At 39.4% G+C, this 24,461-nt stretch overlaps 2 protein-coding genes across 8 annotated transcripts; one reads left to right on the top strand and one right to left on the bottom strand.

Annotated features, from left to right (window-relative positions):
• On the top strand, positions 1-11,662 carry LOC141903947 (uncharacterized). Of its 5 annotated transcripts, none has more exons than XM_074792351.1 (20): positions 1-98; positions 773-932; positions 1,396-1,456; positions 1,889-1,997; positions 2,176-2,251; positions 2,336-2,370; positions 2,456-2,521; positions 3,139-3,163; positions 3,257-3,334; positions 4,157-4,314; positions 5,238-5,450; positions 5,891-5,924; positions 6,025-6,096; positions 6,467-6,606; positions 6,976-7,168; positions 7,382-7,439; positions 7,525-7,586; positions 8,125-8,441; positions 8,826-8,933; positions 9,447-11,662. In XM_074792351.1, the coding sequence occupies exons 2-20, from the start codon at positions 785-787 to the stop codon at positions 9,552-9,554; spliced, it is 2,061 nt and encodes a 686-aa protein (XP_074648452.1). In that variant the 5' UTR covers positions 1-98; positions 773-784; the 3' UTR covers positions 9,555-11,662. The 5 variants fall into 5 exon arrangements, with proteins under 5 accessions (XP_074648452.1, XP_074648455.1, XP_074648456.1 ...); XM_074792354.1 differs by having other exon boundaries at positions 8,128-8,441; XM_074792355.1 differs by having other exon boundaries at positions 6,037-6,096.
• A 582-nt stretch (positions 11,663-12,244) lies between these two features.
• On the bottom strand, positions 12,245-24,222 carry LOC141904267 (uncharacterized). Of its 3 annotated transcripts, XM_074792840.1 has the most exons (20): positions 24,148-24,222; positions 23,024-23,202; positions 22,553-22,587; positions 22,383-22,453; positions 21,748-21,856; positions 21,313-21,382; positions 21,162-21,196; positions 20,607-20,672; positions 19,989-20,013; positions 18,881-18,958; positions 18,228-18,385; positions 17,326-17,538; positions 16,868-16,985; positions 16,418-16,554; positions 15,760-15,952; positions 15,343-15,421; positions 14,737-15,210; positions 13,428-13,848; positions 12,766-12,876; positions 12,245-12,524 (listed from the first exon to the last, which is right to left on the bottom strand). In XM_074792840.1, exons 1-20 carry the CDS (start codon positions 24,174-24,176, stop codon positions 12,495-12,497), a joined length of 2,631 nt encoding a protein of 876 aa, XP_074648941.1. In that variant the 5' UTR covers positions 24,177-24,222; the 3' UTR covers positions 12,245-12,494. The 3 variants fall into 3 exon arrangements, with proteins under 3 accessions (XP_074648941.1, XP_074648942.1, XP_074648943.1); XM_074792841.1 differs by lacking the exon at positions 20,607-20,672; XM_074792842.1 differs by lacking the exon at positions 24,148-24,222 and having other exon boundaries at positions 22,383-22,449; positions 23,024-23,096.
• Between the last annotated feature and the right edge of the window lie 239 nt (positions 24,223-24,461).

Genomic DNA, 24,461 nt, shown 5'->3' on the forward strand with positions numbered 1-24,461 from the left:
AGGTGGTGCTCCTATAAACATTTGGATCTCAGAGTTGTCAGATTTCCGAAAAGTTGGAACTGTTCATTATTTGACATTCCTTGTCATATTCAGCCCCTGTATGTATATTTCTACTCATAATTCTCATCTATCTAATCTCTGGTTCTATCTGTGTCGCATTTCGGAGACGTCTTCGACGCATTTTTGACAATGAAAACATCTCCTGCCGGTGATTTTTTCTCCTAGGTGAAAAACGGCCATCATCTCTACTGTCAGTAAACTGTCAGGTTAGGCCTATAAATAAATATCATCAATTGTGGGTTTTGCTCATTAACTCTGAAATACTGAGAATATCTCAGTCAACCAGTCATGGAGTGTATTTATTAGCAGTTCGAGTGTTTTTTTGGAAAATGGTTTGATTTAACACTGTCTTATTGCACAAGTTAGTTTGCTATGTGCGTAGTTTATCCTATCATCGTCACAGCGTTTATATCTTTTAAGACAATTTATGAAAAAAAGATTATAGTCTAATCAAAAATTTATTTTCCACTATACCAACACTGTAGTTAAATCAATAAATTGGTGTTATGGTTGTGGGCGCCTTTCCGAAATTAGTTAGTCCAATTGAATGGGCTTATACCTAGTGGTTTGTGAAAATATCCGATAGTGAAACTAAACCACAGACAGTTTACTGACTATTCCGAGTAGTGCTAGTATTGCAACCTCTACAGAAGCTGTGTGCACCTGCCTGCAGATGGTGATAACCGAATTATGTAGGCCTATTTATTTGCAGCGAGATTGAAGGATGGCGGCGATTTCGAACGAAGAGACCCCTAATCTCGGTTTCATGACTATCACTCAACTAAAAGAAGAATGCGCTAAATACAAATTGCCGAGTGACGGACAGAAAACAGAACTCATAGAAAGAATTCGTAAACATTTGAAGTCGTCAGGTTCGTATAACGCAGTGCAGGTATCAGTCTGCTGTTTGGAGAGCCGGGTAACCCCTCAACCCGAACCCTGTACCCCTTTCAGCCTGTATCCTGCAGCACTCCTTCAGTGCAGGTATCAATCTGCTGTTTGGAGGGCCGTGTAACCCCTCAACCTGAACCCTGCACCCCTTTCAGCCTGTATCCTGCAGCTCTCCTTCAGTGCAGGTATCAGTCTGCTGTTTGGAGGGCCGGGTAACCCCTCAACCTGGACCCTGCACCCCTTTCAGCCTGTATCCTGCAGTGAATCCCCCTGCACTCCCTCAGTGCTGGTATCAATCTGCATCCTGTACTCCTGCAATCTGTATCTGCATCCTGTAGATGGCTGTATCAGTGTTGAGAAGCTGTAAATAAAATCAGTCCGTCAATTAATTAGATGGCTGTATCAGTGTTGAAAATCGGTCAGTGAATTAAATTCTTATTACAGATAGCAACGGAGAAGAGAGCGAAGAGGAAGGAGAAGAGGAAAAAGAGCAATTGAAAACTGAGTAAGTTTTCCTTGATTTGTGACTCATTAATCTTTTATAATTTCATCTAAACAAGGAAAATATGTGCTGCATCCATAAGTTAAAGGAGATATCTGGGATCGTGCCTGCATAATGTGGTATGTAGCCTGCATGGTATTTTGGGTTCCCCAAAAAACATATTGATAATGCGGTTCAATCAGCAACATTCTGCAGGCATGTGGGGGAAAAATTTCATATAAGTAAATTGTAAAACTGCGTTTTCATTTGAAAATAAATTTTAGGCTTACATTTTTTGCTGCCTTGAAAATTTTCTGGGGGTGTCCGAATCATTACAACAACTCGGGCCAGATGCACAGTCATGACTCAGATTGTTCTTAGATGTAAACCATGACTGCGCAACCCTTGGCCATCAACCCCTGTAAAACTAGTTTTCTATCTTCTTCCATTTGTCAGCGAACTAACGGAAGAGGATCTGCGAGAGTTTGTTTTAGATCGGTGCGAAGATAAAAAAACTATCACTTGTAAACTGTGTATGGAATCAATCGAAGATTCCGATGAAAAGGTTAGTCTCTGAGTGTATTACACTGTACTGTCTATCTCTGCCTTTGGATTTACCTAGCTGTAAAGACATTAACAATTTTCTGGTGTGAAAATTTACCGTTCCAAACCACATTTTCTAACGTAATTCATGGTGTATCATGTGAACTGCTCTGATACGCAGTGGAAATCTATCTTGTTAGGCTTTAGCTGCTCATATGAAAGGAAAAGTGCACAAAAAGATGTTCGAAGAACTCAAGAAAACCGTGAAAGAAAATGGTCAGCGATTCTTACATTTCTGTCTCTGCTATCGTGAAATCTACTTGAATATCTAAAAAATCGAAATTCGATTTAAATTTTCAGGAAACATTCTGACAGAGTTTTTTCCTAATTGCGAGGTAAGTCGTGCTGGCCTCATATTCGAATATGTGATAGATTTGCCTACAGTCGCGTCAATATTATTGATTTTTGGCATTTTTGCAGACGTGCAATCGTCCTATACCTTACTCACAGTGGGAATATCATCACGACACTCCTCGACATCGACTCGTAAGTAACGAACAAACTTCAGAGAAATTGTTTTTCATAGTTCAAGATAGTATGTCAAAATTTCCTTGTACATCCAATGAAGGGGAACATACTTTAGAATTATAATATAAAAACCCACCATGTACAAATTAAAGGAATTTTAAAATCGAGAATTTATATATTCAAAAATTCTAAAATTCAAAATACACGACGTTTCGATTTCACACCTGACGATGATCTCTAGGGTAAGATCGAAACGTCCTTTTTTAACATTTTAGAAATAAATTCTGGATTTTAAAATTCTTTTGATTTGTACATAATGGGTTTTTATCTTATTATCAGTTCACCACCTTTGTGTGTGGTTATTGTACTTATACTTTAGAATTGCTTTAGAAGGTTATAAAGTATCCAAGCTTAAGACCACAAGCGGGGTTTCACCATCGGCTTGGTGCCGGTATTCTAAAAGAAAAGATGCTTTTTCTGAGAGTATGAATATCCAATTTATAGGTTTTAGTGATCTCTGCTACGACAAAAAAGGTCACCTTTATGGGAACGCAGTGGTTAAGACTCTGAAATACCTCCTAAATCCTCCCCTCTTAGGTGTCCCTTTATCTGAATCTATATATTATTCATTTCAGAATAAATTACTTATCGAAAATGATGGTGAGTAATTGAAAAATAATCGATTTTCGTTCAAAGAAAAAGAAATATTCAAAATAATTCCTGAGTTGACGATGAATTTTGAATCTCTTGCAGCTGAACCGCAGTCGCTTCCATTTTCCCTCATACAAAAAGATGTTGATGCAATAAATAACGTTGATGATCCGGCCATAGGTAAATCGGCATTCATTTATAGTTCATCTCCGCGTAATCTCCGTTAGTTTCAACATTAAATGCAGAGTTAAAATATTCATGTATGCGGATTAAATCATTAATTGATATTAACTTCGGCCGAACTTAATTCTGTTGATGTCTGGCGAACTGCGTCTGCGTTAAAATCCCTGCGGGAAAAATTATAGAATTGTTGGCCATAAACCTAAACCAGGGATATTTCAGCCAAACTCCAATATCGTTTTTGTACTTATTAACTAAATATTTTCACTTAGCAACATCTTAACCCTTTCAGTGCTTGCTAATTAATACCCTATAGTGCTGATGATAATTTGAAAATTCTGAAAAATTCCACCCTAGTGTGTTGAATAACAGGAATAGCACTATAGTGCATCTACACCCCGTCGCGGTATATCGTTAGTTACCAATATTTCACGATGTTGCTGCCATCTTTCAAGAGAGATAATTAGAAATTACTAATTAAATCAATACACCACAGTGCGGTGTACTAGCAAAATCCATCACTGATTCGTACACCGCACTGCGGTGTAGACGCACTGAAAGGGTGAAGAAGTATGGACAATAAGTCATTAAGTACATGCACTTAATGTAAATAGCTACTGAGCTGTATATACAGAGCATATGTTTTAAATTGTTCATTCCTAGCTTCATACTATCTAAACCAAACTGACGCAACGTTTATTTGACTAATCAAACTAAACTTTATCTGACTAATTTATCTAATGTTACGTACTTAGTTAATGGACTCAGTTTTTGATAAAAAATTGACTACATTTTTATTCTGCGATGTTTTTTACCCGGTAGGTTTAAACTACGTACACGAAGTGATCTACGCCGAAACGTACGATAAATACAAAGTGACGTACATCTGTAAATGTTGTAACATACGCGAAAGCGACATGAAAACCGGCGAGCAGATCCTTAAACATATCGCGACAAAGAAACACATCTGTAACGCAGCCGTAAGTTTAGGGAGTTTACCTAATCTTTTCGGGTCCTGGTTTCGAAATTCCGTGATATTTCGTCTCGATTTACCGCCAGCAAAAATCCAATAATAATAATAATGATAATGATAATAATAATAATAATGTCACATTTATATAGCGCCGGTTTCACTAATAATCACCAGCGCTTTGTATGGTAGTGGTGCTGAATTCACAGAGCATAGGCTTTGCAGAAAAGCAAATGTTTTACTCTCTGTTTGAAAGTGTTGATTGCAGTTAGGCCTATATTCCAGTTCCTAAGTTCATAATCGAATTGAAAGTTGATCTCGGGGCTCAGGCAGGTTTAGATTTTGTCTAACTATTGCGGAATTCTTTTGGAACTCAACAAAAAATTCGGAATTTTCGATTATATTTCATCCAAATTCTCACACGTGTTTCTTCACCGTTCGCTCTGAGCGGGTTTTAACTCAAAATCAGGTGCAGCACATGCATGACGTGTACACGCACTGCAGGTGTCTCTGATATGACACTTTCAAAACGTTATGAGCAGGAAATGACCAGTTTTAACCCTAGATGCAAACTGAACTGGATGCAGAATGATAGAACCGTAGAACATTGGCCTTAGGTGGTACACTTGTAGAATATTTACCAAGTACACTTTTTCGTGAAGTGCACTTTCCCTATGATAAAGTGCACTAATTTTACAAAAGCAGACTCAATGAGTACACTCACCGAGTACACTATTTTGTAAAGTGCACTTTCCCTATGAAAAAGTGCACTAATTTCACAAAAGTAGACTCAATGAGTACACTTTGAGTGTACTTTACTCATGGAAGTGCACTTCAAGTGCATTTTGTTTTCATAAAGGTGAAGTTCTCTCGGGAGCCATGAACGATAAGCTCGGTTTACGCTATAACACGTTTACGATCGGTTGATTTCAGAAACGTGATCATCAGGATGCGTACAGCGCCGTTATACGTTGCGTCGACGTGTTCAACCGATCTCGTCCGCCCGGTTCTAAACAACACACGGTCAACGACGAACTGATGCATTATATCAAAGACAACCCGGGTATCTTCATGAAACGACACCGCATCAAAGTGAAAATCAATCTCGGAGACGAGTACGATAATTACATCAAACAGAAATACGGAGTAAGGAAAAAATATCCGATTTCTAGATACGAAATTATCGTTGAATTATTGAATTTGATGCAGTGTGAATGTATCTGAAATACAGTAGAACTCGCTTCATTCGGATTACCGGTACCTGGGACTGGAAAATTTGGTCCGAATTCAACGAAATCCGAATGTTCTCTCATTTGAATGGAAATAACCTAGTGGGGTCTGGAATTTTAGTCGGAAATAAGAGAAAATCCGAATAAAACCGATCCGAATTAAACGAGTTATTCTGCAGTTGAGTATCCATGAAATAAAGAACAATTTCATTTTTATTTCACAAATCAAGTTCCTCTACATTTTAATTCAATTCTGATCAAAACTTTTCTCTTTTGTAAATCATTTTTCAGTGAACTATCGACCATACGCTGTGCGGGAAAGCCATTCTTATACTATCTTATCGTTTGCTTTTTCAGAAAGGATTTCCGAGATCGAAAAAGCCAGAAGAAGGTAAAATTGTCGAGGGAGTGAGATTGTTCTGTTTTATACTCTCAAGAAGAATTTCGATTTCTTTGTTTGTTGATCTAGTTTATCTTAAAAAATCGAAAAGTTGATTTTGTAGATCCTGACGTAAAAGCCATCATACAAGATCGAATAAACATTTGCAGACGAGCAATAGTCGGTAAGTAAAAATGTTTTAGTTAATATCTCGATGTGTTAAACTAGGCAGCCAACAAAATTAACACCGGTTCAGACTAGTTGGCAGTTGGTTTGAATGAGCCCGAACCAAAATTTTCAATTATCTACTTCGATTTAAACAAAAATTTTATAAATTCGACCGCCGATACGGTCATCAATGGGTTTTTTAGGGGCACCAAATCGAAAGAAATCAAATCAAATCTACCAATCAAATAAATAACAGGGAAAATCCCTGTTTTAAGATCAAAACATTTTAGCCATCTGATGACTTCCTTCATCTGTGGCAGTTCCCCTTTGTATTTCATAGATTAAATCAATTTCATTTAAAGATTTTGCGAATATTTTTTTCGTAGGATCGAAATATCTGATCGAGCGACAGTATCTAAACGGCGACGTCGAGTATTTTTGTTTGTTGTGTCACGTGGAACTCGGAGGCAATGAGAAACCGTCGATTGAACACCTCTGCTGCCCGAATCATAAAAAACGATATCTCGTAAGTAGAAACGATAAAAACCTCGCTTGCCCCAGACCCAAGTCACATATGGTCAATGCCTAATTAGTGTACACGTGCGCATGTTAATTACTCACTCGTTACAAAAATGCTGTGGCAAGTGAGGTGAATCACTTCCAGAACCAGTCCGCATTCACACGTGTGCTAAAATTTGATACAGGCCTGGTCCGACATTTTAGTTGGAACAAATATGGCCTGCGTCAAACAGATTTGGACCCATCAAGTATCAGTATGTGAACTGATGAAATTTTGGCTGGGTCCAAAACCGAAGCTAGAAAACGGTATCCTCAATTGCCGCAGTCGACTGCGGAGTACTCATTGTAAAGTATTTCATCGTCATCGGTGTTGCAGCAAAAGTGCCAGCCGGAAATCTACAAACAAATCGAAAAAGAAGATCAATACATACCGAACGCTACGAAGAAACAACTGAGAGAGCGCGAAAAAACGGTGACGGCTTTATCGAAGAAACTAGCGATCGCATTTATAGAAAAATACCCGCGTTCTTTGGTTAAAGTGACGTTGAAGGCAGGAAAATCATTACCAGGTATAGATTATGAAATAAATGTGGCTGTGTCCGTTATTACTGTCTCAATCCATTAGCAGATTCCACAAGAAAAACCGCGAATCTATTTTCAACACACTTGATGTCACGATATTAATGAACGCATACAGCTCCTCTATAATCCCAGCAGATACTGATATTGCGTTATTTGCTTTAGATTGTTATTTTACTGATTCGATGTTTCACGTATTGTAGCTTGGAAACCACCTTCGAAAAGACCCGATAAAAGAAATCAACGGTCGGCCGGTAATTGGTACGTCGTATCTTCTGCTTTTCCGTTGATCGTCTTTTTGAAGTTGATTCGTTACTCCTTGAGAAAATGAAATTACTTATTTCAGGGTCGATGACGATAGCAGGAGGATGTATCAACAACACCACAACTATTCCTATAACAGAAGATGTAAGTACGTTTTCATTTCAATCAAAATACGTGAGTCGTTTTAGCTTGATTTACAGTAGACTGTGTTTGATGTGTTGATATCAATGCTCTGTCATAGCTTGTGAGAAATTACACCAAAATGAAGATTAGTTTTCAATATTTCGTAATCTTTAGTGAAGATTTGGTGTCCATGTTACACTTAGGAATGAATCAATTCCCTCGGGGTGGTCACCATCTTGGAAAACCTGGAAAACTCTGTGAATTGTAAAACTCGAGGGAAAATCCTGGAAAACTCCTGGGAATCTGGATAATGTTGTTGACCACGTGTATTTTTATCAGTGATTCGATGTAAAATGAATGAATTGTAACGTTCTAAACCTAAAAATTTCTTTGATTCGCTCGTGGAATTTTGTAATCACTCGGAAAAATCATGGAAAACTCAAGGGAATTTGTAAATGGGCGGAAAGTGGCCAATCTGTTCCTTTAAAATCCCAGGATATGGAGAACATTGTGTAAGAGAGGAATTTATTTCTAAAACTTTCATGTTTGATTTATTCAGCAGCTGGTCCCGGTATGGATTATTGCGGTGGTTATGACTATAATTCGGCCGGATACTCGTATCAAAGTCCGTACGACGAATACTACCACGGCACCGGTGGATACTGCGGATACCCGGGCGGATATCAACAACCGGGAAGTTATCCGCGACGCAATCAACAACAGCAACAACAACGCGTTAGATCGACGTACCCCGGAGGACGAGGTTTCCTAGCCGATGAATACGAGAGGCAGTACGCTGGCTGCGGAGCTCAGGGTAACGACTACAGACTTCAACAACATCAACAACAGCAGTCACCTTACCACCACGCAAATCAGGTATTATCATTTTCAAGTCCCAGTTCCACAGTTGAAGGTTTCATTTTACTCTTGCTTATGTAACTGCCATTCTGCTGTCAGTACCCTGTACCCTCTCAGACAATCTGCTGTCTGTACCCTGCGCCCCCTCAGACAATCTGCTGTCTGTACCCTACACTACCTCAGACAATCTGCTGTCTGTACCCTCCCAGACAATCTGCTGTCTGTACCCTGCACCCTGTCCCTCTCAGACAATCTGCTGTCTGTGTCTTGCATCCCCTCAGACAATCTGCTGTCTGTATCTTGCATCCCCTCAGACAATCTGCTGTCTGTATCCTGCATCCCCTCAGACAATCTGCTGCTTGAATATTGACTCTCAACCACAGTGTTGATTGACTCTTTCAGGCATCGGGCTCATATAATGAAGAGTTGAATATGATGGAAGTAGCAATGATACATAAACTCTCAAAAGTGATAACTAAACAAGTTCTAGATGTGAGAAGAGGTCACCAGGTTAGTAGTAGACATATTGATGCATTTTTTATGCCATATACTGCAGAGCTCAGAATTAATACACAACCTGTGTGTTCAAGTTTAGATATCTTATTTGAATCCGTCCAAACTGTGATCAGTAAGCGCTTATGCGATAGCAACATGTATGGACAATCTCGATAAATTTGGTGAAAAACTCAATTGTATGGTTCGTCAATCGAATTTGTGCAATATGTTTTATTTTGAAATCTTCATGACATCCTCTCAGTCAATGTCGACAGGTGACACGACACTCTTTGAATCCGACGGGTCGATCGATATTAATCCCAGTTATTTCTGAGTTAATGAACTAAACTCACAGTCGACGGTTTAAAAGTCTATTCTTACAGTTTGGAAGTTTTGAAGAAAAACTATTTTATTTTCTCGGATGGTGAAGTTTAGTCAAAACTTCCAAACTGTCGGTTAAATCTTCTTTGTCACGGTACCATTTCAATCGAGTTTCTTATAGATGTTTATAAATTGATATTTGTGCAGGATGATTACAGCAGCAGCAGCGGCGGGGGCGGTGGATACAACGGCGGCAATAGAGGAGGAGGAGGAGGTGGAGGAGGTTATAACGGTCGTAGAGGAAGGAACTATTAACTAGAAATCATTCAAAAGGATTTGATGATCTGTGCTCAGCGTGTACAACGAAAACTATTGAAATAATGGGATTCTTACAGATCGGGGAATCCATTAAATTTTGGCAGCGATTTATCGGTAAATCTTCGGATTTCGCGTATTTGCTTACGATCGGACTCGGATTTTCTGTTTTTTAAGAATTCCGTGCGTTGTTGTTATAGCATTACTTGAATATTCTAGGTCCCCCCAATATTTGGTACAGCTTAGTATTAACTCAGCATCGTTTATGTTTATTTTCCGTTAATTCCAAGCTGTACCGTAAGACTCGCGTGGTTTCACCCGCTGAGTATGGCGTAGCCTGCTGTATCTCAATAACCTATCTGTGCGATTGAACTCATATTATAGGTACACTCCTGCGCTGGCTTTCGTAGTTGTCGAATCTAGATAATCCCCGGGAACATTTTGAACTTTGTCAGTTATAACCATAGTTTCTCATTGTCAATCAGATTGAGGATTTACCCCAAGGGATAACTTTGATACTCAATGAAACCGGGCCCTCTGGATAATTTTAAGTTCGTAGTTTTATTGATATGGATCACTGTTTCGATGAAAATGGCCAGCATCAGAAAATAGATTTTGACGACTATAAAGAAAATGTGATTCAGAATTCGAGATATTTGTAGAATCTAAGATGTTCGTATTGTGTTGTATTATTCGGCTTATTTCGTGTGTTATTATACATCGTGTAGGTTGCTTGGCTCCGAGAATCCCCAATTGCTCGAAGCCAAATTTCACTTTCTTTGTTTCAAATAATAATCAAGTGATTTATTCAATCAAAACAGTTTGACTTATAGGAAAAATAGCCTCCAATCACATGCTGCGTACGCGACCCTTAATAAGATGGAATCCATTCAGTTTTTGAGAAATCCGCGTCATATTTATTCAGGTCTACTGTATGCTTATTAGTTAAACGTATATACAGTGGTGTCTATTTCCAATAGGCTCTTACCATGTTTCAAAGGTACCATACAGCACAGCGGACTCTATACCTAAGTTTGAATATTAATTCAAAGTTTCTTCTAATCGCTGGCCTGTCCCTGGTATCAATCTGCTGCCTGTACCCACGCTGAATAAATAATCCGCCTTTTGATGGGTGAATATGTGTCGGCAATTAAATTTTTATGATGAAATGTCTTTTTCTGTGGGATTTGGTAAAAATCTGATCATTTTCTGAGTGAAAATGCCTTTGGTCCAGGAAGGAGAGCTGGTAGTCATGGTCAAGTTGTCAAGTTTGGTCAAGTCATGGTCATGGTCAAGCAGATTGTCTGAGGGGGTGCGTGGTACAGACAGCAGATTGTCTGAGGCAGTACAGAATATAGACAGCAGATTGTCTGAAGGGGTACAGAATATAGACAGCAGATTGTCTGAGGGGGTGCGTGGTACAGACAGCAGATTGTCTGAGGCAGTACGGAATATAGACAGCAGATTGTCTGAAGGGGTACAGAATATAGACAGCAGATTGTCTGAGGGGGTGCGTGGTACAGACAGCAGATTGTCTGAGGCAGTACAGAATATAGACAGCAGATTGTCTGAAGGGGTACAGAATATAGACAGCAGATTGTCTGAGGGGGTGCGTGGTACAGACAGCAGATTGTCTGAGGCAGTACAGAATATAGACAGCAGATTGTCTGAAGGGGTACAGAATATAGACAGCAGATTGTCTGAGGGGGTGCAGAATATAGACAGCAGATTATCTGAGGGGGTGCAGAATATAGACAGCAGTCTAACTGCTGTAATAATGTAATGCTCTGGTGTATTGAGAGTCTATTGTTCATCCCTATCTGTAGTTAATAATAATGTTTAATATAATACGTAGTGCTTGAAGTCACTCTTTTTCTCTCTAAGAGATTTAAACGGATGTTTGTGTATCTTAGCATTATTCGGGCTAATGATATTCTATTCTCGCGGAGACGTTCGGGTTCCCGATGATCGATTGAAGTTTTAGGGTCGTTGTGTTATCGGACCATGTCAGTCCAGTGTGGCGTAGATTGTTTACACCCGCGATGGTTTCTTTTTCATTTGTATAGCTTTTTACAGCGGTTCATCATTCAATATTAACATGTCAAACATTTCCGTTTAATAAAAAATTTTGAAAATTCCACAATTACTTCGTTCATTGGTATTATTTTAAATTAATTAATGGAATCTTGTTTCCTCTGTTTCCTCCAATTGCCTCGGAAAATCGCACGGCCTCTGCCGAAGAATCATTGCTCTCACCACTCGGGAATTCCCTTGCCAAGGAACCGATTGCCATAGATTATTGCATCACAGAGCTGCCAACTGTTCCTGATCTGCAGTATTTGTTACAAGATATACTGATTTGATGCATACAGAAAAATGAAAGATGTTACTGAGGGTCTTGCTTTTGATTACTGATTAATTCAAACATTTTCTTTCATATTTCAATGAAATGTCACTAAATTCATTTTGTTGCCGATAGCACTTTTCAGACGTTGGCAGCCCTCGCATCATTTGAAACTTAATCTGCTTCAAAGGGAAATCTCGATTATAACTTACGTTAGAAATCCAACTGATCAGAATTAAACGAGTCGACTCTAACCCCAAGATCATCAAAGCAGAGGTTTTCCAAACCACAAAATACGACGAAATATTACAAGCTTATAAGCAATCTTTTTACATCGTGACATCATTTTAATATTACGACTTAACGATGAATACACAGGATTAACCGGTAAACACATAGCGGCATGAAGAGTATTTACAAATATCATTCAGGGAAGAGTTATGAGACGAAATTATAAACGTTTAAAACCAACACAATGAATTAATCAGTTCATCCATTCATTTACGTATAAATTATTCCATTGAGATGTACAACGACCGCACTTCACTTTAGTACAGTATCGAATGTTTTTATGTTTGCCGAGAAGCCATCGCTCTCTAAAACCCACCGAAATTCATGTTCATGCTCTGAAATGACAATAGAACATGCTGGAATATGCTGTGGTACTATAAGGCAAGTTTCAACCGGATGTATTCCAGTTTTAGAATAACAATTCCGCAATAAGGTCGATAGAAATCCCGATTCCCAAATACTGGACTCAATTGTAGGGCCATAACTGTCAACTGGCCCTAGAATTGAGTCCAGTATTTGAGAATCATTAGAGGCCAATCCAATACCTGTAAAGTAGAAGTCGTATTTTTACCGTACCTTGCCGGATTTTTTGGCAGCCAACATTTCTTTACACAAAGCTTTCGATATCCGTTCGACCATCGCAGCCTCCATGCTGTCCAAGTCTTCATCTCCTCCCATACCACCGCCCTAAATCAAAGCACGGATAGAAAATCAAATAAAATTATTCGAATGCATCGAAAAAATCCTCTACATGATGATCTACCAGGTTTCTTATTACAAGATGCCCCACTAGATCGTAGAAACTTTTAGGACCTCAAATCTCTAAATGTGATAAATTACACCAAACTTCAGGAAAGTCCTAAAAGACTTATAGGTATTTCAGTCATTGATGACATCAAGATTTGAGGCTCAAATCATTAGATGTATCAAATTTTGTATTTTTGTCCCCTTTAAGTCCCCAAATTCTGGATTAACCAAATACTACGATTGCCTCAGGTCTCAAGGGGCAGTCATCGCCAGTATCGGTCATTATTACAATAATTGGAATACCGGTAAGAAAATATTTTTGAATATATCATCTCAAATGAGGCAATTGACTGGGGGAGTCGAGGGCACACGATAATCTGAGGAATTCAACTCTGGGACAAGGGGAAGGCAAGGGCATGCAATTATATGAGGAAGTCGACTCCAGCGTAAACAGTCTATAACGAACCGTGTCAATAAACGACGACACTTACCTGATTCTCGTAACCTTCGTTGCTGAATCCACTCATATTTCCAAATCCTCTCCTATTTCCTCCACCCCTTCCATATCCTTGATTACCTCCGAAGCCTTGATTACCTCCGAAGCCTTGATTACCACCGAAGCCTTGATTACCACCGAAGCCTTGATTACCACCGAAGCCTTGATTACCACCGAAGCCTTGTTCATCTCCATATCCTTGATAATTATCTCCGAATCCTTGCTGCTCGTTGAACCCGAACCCTTGACCTCTACTGCCGGAGTTATTACCGAAACCCTGACCGCGGCCGGTTTTCTTCGTGCCGTCGTTGCCGCGAATGTTTCCATATCCGGGTCGTTTATATTTGAAACCCATCGCGACGTGGTCGTTGAGGAAACCTTTCGATCGTTTCGGCTGAGCGCCTTCGTTCTTCATTCTATCACGATTAAAAAACAACATCAGAATCATTTATTCATCGTGTACACATGAATGGGGGTAGAGACAAGTTTGAGGTGTTTGCCTCTAGAGTAAAAACATTGGAAATGAACTAATTTAACCCTTTCAGTGCTGACTAATTAACGCATTAATGCCCGAAAGTGCATGGTCCAGTTTCACAAATTTAAGCCTAAAACGGTTAAGTTTGAATTGTTGTCTTCATCGAATACATGAAGTAACCAACGGCAATTACACCAAAGATTTGGGTTTAACTTTTTTGTGAAACAGGGCCCAGGAGATAGTTTTGAAATTCTTTTTTTTTAAATTCCAGAGTGTGTTGAATAACGGGAATACCACTACAGTGCGTCTACACCGTGGCGCGACGTATCGTTAGTTACTGATATTTCACCATGTTTGACAATGCAGCCATCTTTTAATAGAGATTAAAACTAATTACTAGCAACATCAATACACTGTGATGTGGTGTACTAGTGAAGTCCATCAATGATTATACACCGCACTGTGGTGTAGACGCACTGAAAGGAGTTAACACGTTCGCCGCCGACTGTGAGGAATCATTCATTTCCCGTTTTAACTAGACTCAATCTCAATTTCATTGTTATTATTATTATTATTATTATTATTATTAATGTATTTATAGTGCCTGTATCCACAAAAAATGTGATCAAAGACACTTTTGTACCAGTTATGAAAACAGATGCGTTTTCAGACGGCGCCTGAAAATCGGTAAGCTGTCAGATGCTCTAATAGAAATGGGGAGCTTATTCCACATACGTGGAACAGCACATGAAAAAGAGCGATCTTCAAACAAGCTCAGCCTGCTTCTAGGTTGGGACAAAAGGAATTCTCCAGAAGATGTTATACATACTCGGAGAAAAGAGACTGAGTATCCGTGGATCCAGATCCGTTTCCGAAACCGCGTTTACCGAATCCACCTCCGCGGTTACCGTTTCCACTTCCTCGGTTACCGTTTCCGCTGCCTTGTTTCTGACGGAAACGTTCGTACATATTTCGGCCGCGTGAATCGTACGCGCTGGCGCCGTCATCCTCCCAACTCTCCTCGTTTTGGTTCCAGTTACCGGCGCCCCCGCCGAAATTACCGTAATCGCTGCCACCGCCGTAATCATCGTAACTACCGTAATCATCGCCGTAATCGAAACCGCCGCCCTGGTATCCCCCGCCTCCGTAACGACCTTGACCTCCTCCTCCTCTGTTGAAACCGCCTTGAAATTCACCCCCATAACCTCTGCGGTTATTCCCGTGGAAGTTTCCTCCTGCGCCGCCACCGCCGTAACCTCCCTGGTTACCTCCGTAGTTACCTCGTCTACGACCTCCTCCTCGCCTGCAATAAACATAAAGCCAGTACAACGTTACAATGATATACATATTTGTCTAGGTCTAATGTCTAATGATTGTATATATAACAGAGAGCTGCTGGTAACGTGTCTTAATTAGGGAATATATCTGTACGTACCCTCTGTTACCCCTGTTGCTGTAATTATCACCGTCGTCCTCAAACTTTCGTTTACGATTCAATCTCGGATTTTCATCGTCTGAATAAAAAATATCATCGAATATCATTTGAAGTGGTCGAAACTATGCCGAATGCAGAAGAAACTGACAACATTCTAACAGTGACTAGTCGTTTAAAAAAAGATTTTCAACAAAGATTGCAGAAGAAGGGTGGGCAAGCAATTCACATCTCGATGCTGCATCAAGTTTGAATCCAATTTGGAAATATTTCCTAACGCAGGAAAAATCATTTTGTGGTACCCAAGTTTTTCCCAATTTCCTAGTACTCTAGGAACCCTTGATGGACAAAATAGTTTTTTTCTAATTCGCTGTCTTCAATGCTAGTATCGAACCCCGATGCGCATAGGCTGAAACTAACCAGGAATCGGAGCTCCGGCTTTCAGAACGACTTTCACAGTCGGACGCGGGTACTTATCGAGATACGGTTGACACAGTTCTAAACATCGTTTTCTCACTTTAACGTTGCGTTCGGCGATCTCTTCTTTCGATATATTCGGAACCCACGCTCCGACTCGCAGAACCTCCATGAACACGTCTTTCTCGTTGCGTTTCTGAAAACAAAACAGAAATTATTCAGATATTCATCAGAAATTGGTGCTAATATCTGAGTGACGAGTAGTTAGGACTGATTCAACTATTCGACTGTATTTCCTATTCTGCTGGACTTTCAGTTTGGTGATATAATTTCCAGGGCCAGTTGCACAGTTGTGACTCGAGACTAAAAGTGGTCTCAGATTACTAGTTAAATTGATGACTAGGCCCCAGCACCAGTTGCACAGTCATGGCTTATACCTAAGACAACTCTGAGACCATCTTAGCTATATCGCTTATCAAACAACTTAATACCAGTCTGACCAGATGTCTGACCACTTTTTGAATTTACTTCAGTCATAACTGTGGAACTGGGCCCTGGTCAGACCAAAGAGCGAAATGAATAATATATCTCGTTCCAATGCCTATATAATAAGTTTTAATTGACAAGTTTCGTCGATGGGATCCAGCTCTATTCAACTTACCAGGTAGCATTTCTTGTGGAAATAATTGTACAAGTGTTGAATAGCCTTTTCTTGGGAGGCGAGTTCCTCGCGACAGATCACGCAAAAATATTCCAACTCTCCGCCGGGGTATTGACGCTCGATCAGAAAATCCGACCCTGAAATCACACGTAACAACATAAGTTTGTATCGCATCAAATATATTAACTTCTTGGCCCAATTTTAGTGAAAAGTGAAATTTAACTGTATACATAGAATTGAGCTCATTTCAATTGAATATCTTAACTTCTGATCCAATTCCACAGTTCTAGGTTACTGGTAAGTTTGACCCAAAATTGTGTTAATTTCCAGCTTTTTAGAGTAAAGTTAGAGCCTAGAACTCAACGCAGTGAGGAAGTACTGAACCAAGGGAAGTTTGACCCAAAAAGGTTTAGTTCTGAATACTGGTACTTTCAGAGTTCATACACTCACCGAGTATATCCCTCTTGCAGTTTTCCAGTTTATCTTGAATTTGAGCTTTGACATCCAATTCCAACTCGAATTTCATCATCGCATCCGGAACTGTGGTTCCTCGATTGTTTTCTTCTTTCTGCAATAAAACATAAGAACAATCGTCAGGAGGCAAAACAATTGAGCGCTAGTAATGACTAGGCTAGGTTTATTACTTTTAGCTGGGCTAGGTTTATTACTTTCGGCTAGACTTGGCTTATTACTTTTGGCTAGACTGGGTTTATCACTTTCGACTAGACTGGGTTTATTCAACTCTAACAACCCAGAATTCAGTTCCAACATTTCTCACTCGATAATTCTGATATTGGTTCAGTTCGAATGTTTTAACTCTCATATTCGAGTCAATCTTAGCGAGAACCGAGGAACTGAATCGAGGCTCCACAGCCCCCTGTTTCATGATCCGATAAAACCTAACTTACCGAATATTTCGCCTCCATTTTCGATTCGTACTCCTCGCCGAGGAAGAATCGCGTTTTGATTTTGTGACGTTTGAAGAACTGTGGCGCGTTGTCGCGTACGTATTGACGGGCCTCGTCCTGAGCTAGACGCGGCCTCGATCCGGCCGGTCGCGTCTCGTTAAACATCGTCACGCTCTGACACACAGCATCGCACGCTTCCTGATTCAGCTTTTTCTGCGAAATTAAATTCAGAAATTTGAGGGCGAAATGTGATTTTGAAATAAAGAATAAAACCACATGGTCCAAAGTTATAGGGTTGAGGCAAAAGTAAAATCCCTTTTTAAGCACTTTTGTTTGGCAAAAGTGACACTTTTCTTATCATCAGTGTTTTCAATAAGAGCCAGGTCCCAGGTCCGTCTGTCGTTTGTAAAAGACCCGCCTGTTTTTTCAAACCAGCTTTCATTTCCGGGACTATTATGGGACCCTCCTCATTTCCGGGACTATTATGGGACCCTCCTGTTTTTCGAAGGGACCTGGCTTGTTAATTTCTTATTGAAAACACTGATCATCATCCAAATCCACAACAGAAATTGTCAATTTATGATCAGTGGTCTATAAACATGGGAAAAATGGATTAGAAATGGAGGACAGCAATATGTTGATACAGGCAGTTATATTGTCATCACATATATAGTGTCCAAGAAAGTAATTTGGGATACCAAATGTTAATAGTACCGGTATTGGTAAGCTCTTTGTAAACACTCGTTCAAATTTTGTGAAAAACATTTTCTAAGGGCCAACATAATTTTCAAACAATTTGGAGACTTGCTATGAACCCCGAACTATCGTATTTTAAAGATTATCCTCTCGGTCGTGAGAAACCCTTACGAGAAAATCCCGGTACGACGAAACCCACAACTCACCAGCGCGTAGAAACAGTGTTTGTTCGTTTTCAAATGTTTGACCATCTCGTCACCAGAAATGGCGTTCTTCTTCGTGATGTGACACGCCGTGCAACAATACGAGATTCGAAAGTCGTCGAAACTTTCGCAATTCACGCATTCGTGGACCAAATTCAATCCTTAAATCAGATATATATTAATATTACGTTCAGAGTTTATTCAAGCTGATTGGCGGAACGAGTGACAAGAGAAACTACCACAGGGATTTGTAACCCATGAACCATGGACCGACGAAAGATCACCAGGGCCCAGTAGCGCAATCCTGACTTACGTAAGTCCAAAAATGGTCTTAAATCCTATGACTGGTTATAAATTGTTAGATTGGCTATAGAACAGAGTTGGTCTTATATGTAAGCCATGACTGTGCAACCGGCCTCGGCACACGTTTTAATGGACGTAGGTTTTCTACAGGTCTTTTGGATACTCAGCGATTATTTTCAATAGTTTAAGCAAGAACTATTGAACTGGGCGCGTGAATCTGTTGTACAGTCAGCTTGGAGACCAGTCTCAAGATTAAATAACATTGTCGGACATAGACGAGTCACCACTGCGCGACTGGGCCCCCGGGTCGTCCTGGTTCGTTGCAAGCTTGATAATCCAAGAAATTAACTAACCCGGTACAGGGTCCTTGATCAAGTTGATTTTATCGACTTCCACCTGAATTTCTGCGTAGATGAACTTTTTCGGTTCGGCTGAAAAAAAGAGCGGCAAAAACTTGCAAATTATTTACAGAACCTGAAAAATAAACTACGTACAAAAGCCGGCGTTCAATTTTACACAATCACAATCCAGCACCAATCATCGAAGAGACAATCAGCCTTGAATCTTAAAGTTGAGGTAAATAGAAACCTCTCATATTTGTAGTAAGCTCGCTTAAGGTTCATTCATGCGTGACCAGAAACTAAATTTTCGGGACATTCTTCTTCATCAAATTTCAAGGCGATGGTTTCACGGTTTTCTCTTTTTTTCTTATGTATACGACATACATACGCAAAATATACAAGAATCAGAAAATATATGTAAAACATACACATTCTTACCTTCTAAATATCACTGAACACCTTTCCACCAAATTACAACAATTTATAGCAGGCTTTGAACTCTAATGCGCTAACAACAGCTCATAATCACCAATATTCTCAAAGTTAAACCCAAGTAACAAATAGGCTATCATCCAAAACGTCTTACGTATTCGGTATCTTTTTAAATTTACCATGCTCGTATTTCACCCTTTGGAAATAACACCCTAACAACTTTCATACTGGCTAGAGTTAAGCTTTCTATTATAATTCCAAGCACTCACACCAATCAGTGTACAGCCTACTGTAGCGATTTTTTATTGTGCAAAATGTTTCAAATGCCCTTTAGGTAGGTAACAACACTGTTGACACAGTTGACACGAATTCAAAATTTCCAATATTTTTTCCAAGTATTTCAAGGGCGATTTTGCAATTTTTCCAAACTGAAATGTAGCCTTAGTAAAAGTGAACACACCATCCATCATACGAAAAGGCACGTCAACATTTCAGGGTGTTGACTGGTTGATGAAGTTGATTTTCAAGAAAAATTGCCAAAGAAAGTTGCCCCGCGGCGAACAATCGACACCCCGGAACTATGCTGGGTTAAAAGAGCCCCGATTCAGCAGTTGAAGTTGGGAAGCTGTAGAACCAAGTATGATCGAGATACATATCAAGTTTAGTTCGTGTGTAATGAACCTCTTACCTCCATTTTCCACCAATAACTTATTCTACAAATAGAAGCAAAAAACCGCGCACATTTTACTACAAGATGACTCGCGCTCCGTAACGCACCGGGTTCATACGTAGGTCTTAGGTTCAAAGTTCAGAACGTGTCCCCCCCAAGCTTGACGGTCATATTCAATGGTTGTTGAATTTACGCCCGATTGCGCACACCCCGAGTTCACCCAAATTTCATCTCTCATAATTCAAGCTTGGGGTTGAACATCAACCAAATAAACGGGGGTGATTTCAAGTGCTGTTGCGACGAACAACGAGACCAAAATCAAAAGGCATGAATTTTGTTATCCAAAACGAACACGTAGTAGCACGCGACCGTAAGTGGAACTCATGTGGAATAAGTGGATACAATGCGGAACAAGTGGAACTCAAGTCGACCAAAAATATTCACAGAGAATCATAAACGAAATTTTAGAATTACATCATCTAATTGTTAAGTTTGCACCAAATCTCAAATTGCTACAATTTTTCCATTCGCCGACATAATCATCGCTCGTTGCTAAGACAGCAACCGATGAAGGTTTACGACTGAGAGCGCCCTCTGTGAGAGAGCATTGAAACTACATAACGCGTGTCTATTTACCAGATAATGTCTTGGACTGTCGACATGGCGATACCACTGCGGATAGGAGATCTCCGCATCACACAACTGCAAAACAGTTATCAGAATAAATATTACAGGCTTTACTACTACGGTGTTTAGACGGCAGTCCATAAAGTACAGTCACTAAATTTTGCAGATTTTCAACACCATACATATGCATTGTTCCCATAGTTATTATTTCCCTGGTTTCATTTTTTCCAAATGGAAATAGGCCTGCATAAAAATGCAAACTATCAGACGGACATTTAAGTGGTTTCTGGTTGATAAAGCTGGAGCCAGTTGCTCAAAAGTTGGTTAGATTTAACCAGCCGATCTGATAGTTGACATAGTGAAAATTGAAAGTTCACACTGCTACTATGGCATTCATCCGCCGATTATCTTCAAACCAACTTTTGAGCACCTGATTTTTTCAGGAAAATTTGTAGCATGACGTTGCACACATGGGAAAACAGTTTTTCCTAATTTCTCAGTACTGTAGGAACAATGTGCACACCGAGAAATACGATGGAAAGTGCTACATCAATTGCTACTTACGTCACAGTGAGTATAAACTTGAGTGAATTTCTTCCCTGAAACAGAAACAATTCATACAGTAAAACAAGCTGTTACCCGGTCGATGAACCCAGGAACTGTGAAAAATGGTTCCTCAACCATGAGGACTCTTAAATAACATTCATGTAAATACCTCGAGAGTTGATCTTGTACTCGTGCAATTTAAGCTGATGTTCCGGTGACTGCCAGTGAGCTTCCAAAACCTACACTCACAAAATTCAACGAAAGAACCTTACATCATTCCACCGGATGATGGCTGTTAGTCAACAGCCGAAACGTTGTGGTTTCGTAATAATAAATTTGATCATATAATTTCAAATTGGAAGTGTGGGATTTCTTCATTTAAGAACCTTATATTCGTCAAATACACGACAGTTAGGAATCCTGTTATCGAGAATTCCACCAGGTGTCATTAGTAGTAACACTTCTTCTGCGCTTCAATTTCTTCCCAATCTCAGTCAAAATTGAATGAACTAAGAATTTTCTCTTAATCAGTTATCAACGAAAACTACAGACAGCAGTAGAACGGTCAATAATCTTCGTTGAGAAAGATTCGTTGAAAACTTACCATCTCATCTTCGACAGGCATTTCATGCATACACAGTTTACAAGTCGCAGTCGACTTCTTCTCATTGACGTCCATGAGAAAAACTTTAAATTCTGATTCTTCCGGCTCCCTGTAAATATCAAAACTGACGTTAATCAAATATATTTCGTAATATAATCTATGATGTTTTTTAAAACACGTTCGATGAATAAATGATCCATGAAGCAATCTACTTTTCATTGTTGATTTCTCCTCTGGATGTGCATTAGCTCAAGCCATTCGCTCTGTCCTGGCCAAAGTAAATGAATGGCATATTTTTTTTGGTGCAATCGGGCTTAGAATAATATGGGACCCCTTCCTTGATTCAGACTCACTATTTCAGTCTTCCTAGACGAATCACTGATATCTGGTGTTACAGTTGCTTCATCAGGTACATTATTTCAATCAAAAATGTGAAGTCCTGAACACATGTGAAGTGTGGACAATCAGTCTTTGAAAGTGTGCTGATAGAATGTCTAATATATATAGTTCATTTTCAGTCAAAAATGTCTGTGTTGAAGTTATGAATGCATGTGAAGTGTGGTAAATCAGTTTTTGAAAGTGTGCTTGTAGTTCATTTTTTGGCACATTCTAACAAGTCTTTGTAACTAACTTACGGAAGATCTTCACCGACAATGTCTTCATCTTCAGGTTCTTCAAACTTCACCATTTCTTCTGGTTTGGCTATCTACAAAACAATGCGATACACAAACCAAATAGATATTTCTTTTCATCACAAGGATTTTGTTCAGCAAGCGCAAGAAAATTCTTCAGTGCAAAAACTTACCGGTTCTTTATTGGCTTCCGGTATTACACCAGATTCTGAAATACGAAAATTCATATGAAAAGATATCTAAAAAGAATATCAATAACTTCAATCTAACTTATGGATATTCTTAGGCAAATGTTCGACTATATCGAGGTAACAATAGAATACCTAGTCAGCATTGTCAGTCAGTCAGTCAGTACCGGTAACTGGACTGTGGTTGTCAGTAACTCAGTAACTGGACTGTGCTTTAGGCAGTAACTGGACTGTAGGGTTTAGTCAGTAACTGGACTGCGGTTTAGTCACTAACTGGACTGCGATTAAGTCAGTAAGCAGACTGCAGTTTAGTCAGTACTAGACCGCAGGGTTAAGTTGGTAACTGGACTGCAGTTTAATGAGCAATTAAGTCAGTAACTGGATTGTAGCTTTATTAGCAGTAACCAGGCGATGCTTCAGCAAGTAATTGGATCAACTCTTTTCAACCCAACTTACCATCGTAGTCACGAAGGAGTTTGAGCAAATCAGTTTTCGCGCCACTTGAATGAATTCCTCGACTGAGGCAGAGATCCCGTAGACCGGCTACGGTCATTGTACCGTAATTCACAGCGGTCGCAGCATTGCTCACTGCGGGTTTAGGTGGCTCGATCTCCTCTGGTGACATCGAGCTCAAGCTGAAAAATTATAATGAGTAAAGTCAAGCATAATGGTGGCTGATGATACAAACCGTCACCATACATAAATTCCCAACAATATTTCTCATCTATTACGAGAATCATTTTGACATTACTGTCGTGGGTAAATACGACACTTTTAGCGTATTAGTTCCCAAAAACTAAATCTGCGTTATGGTTAGGTGATAAAATTGTTGTTTTTAACATCATTATCCCAAATTTAGTTAGGGGCCGAAACATTAAATATATTTCTCTTCAGTGAAATATCAATTTGGGTATATGGCACGGGAATTCCAAATGTCTCCATTTTTCACTAAAAAAACACCGCAATTTAGTCATAACTCTAGGCGTTTTTATCTAAGCAACTTGTATCAAATTGCTTAACTCCGTCCATTACTATCACGTGGTATAAATTGAATCGCCCTAAATAAATTACCCTACTCTCTAGAACACGAAGCTGAATTTTCTGCGATTGAAAAGGCTGCCATTTTCTTTTTGGATCTAGACTATAGGCAGGCCTAGTTGAACGCTAATTATCGAGGTGTCATCGTGCAAATCAAATCCGAGCGTCTCGTACTTTGGTTAAGTAAATGGAAGATTTGATCCGTGTTGATTCGAGTTGCTTAAATAAAAACGCCTTTGCCAATATTAATGAATAAAAAAAGCTTTGATGAGGAGAGAATCCCACAATGATAATAAAAAGTCCGAAAATGAAACTTCGAGATAGTAGTTTATTTCAACGTTTCGACTATATCCTAATAGTCATCTTCAGGAATAATGAAGCTTTGAATAGATTTGAATTTAATTGTCGACTATTTCTTGCATTTGTTACTCGGATTTCTTGCTTATGAATGAATTTCAATAACATTTCGCGGGTAACACACCCGAAATTTTGCATCACTAAGATTTGAAAACAAAATTAGTTCAGTTTTATGATGCACATACCTCGCTAAAGCGTCCGCAACGCCGAACATTTTGAATTCTTCACTTTTCACGGATATGGTCAGATATGGTGCCGGTGGCCGATTCGGTTTTCGTAGTTCTCAATTTATATTAAACCGCAACTCACTTATCAGCAGGTTCGAGTCACACATTATGCGATGGGCTTTTGAAATAAATTCTCTAGAAGAATCAAATTTTCCTTCTTCAATCATTTTATCTTCGTAACTTGATAATAATTTCACATACCATCTTAAAACCAAAAAGCCTCTCAATCAATATCAATCAAAGATGCTTTCGATTTATATATATACTGATTT

This window comes from Tubulanus polymorphus, chromosome 4, assembly GCF_964204645.1.
Source record: "Tubulanus polymorphus chromosome 4, tnTubPoly1.2, whole genome shotgun sequence".
NCBI classification, from domain to species: domain Eukaryota; kingdom Metazoa; phylum Nemertea; class Palaeonemertea; order Tubulaniformes; family Tubulanidae; genus Tubulanus; species Tubulanus polymorphus.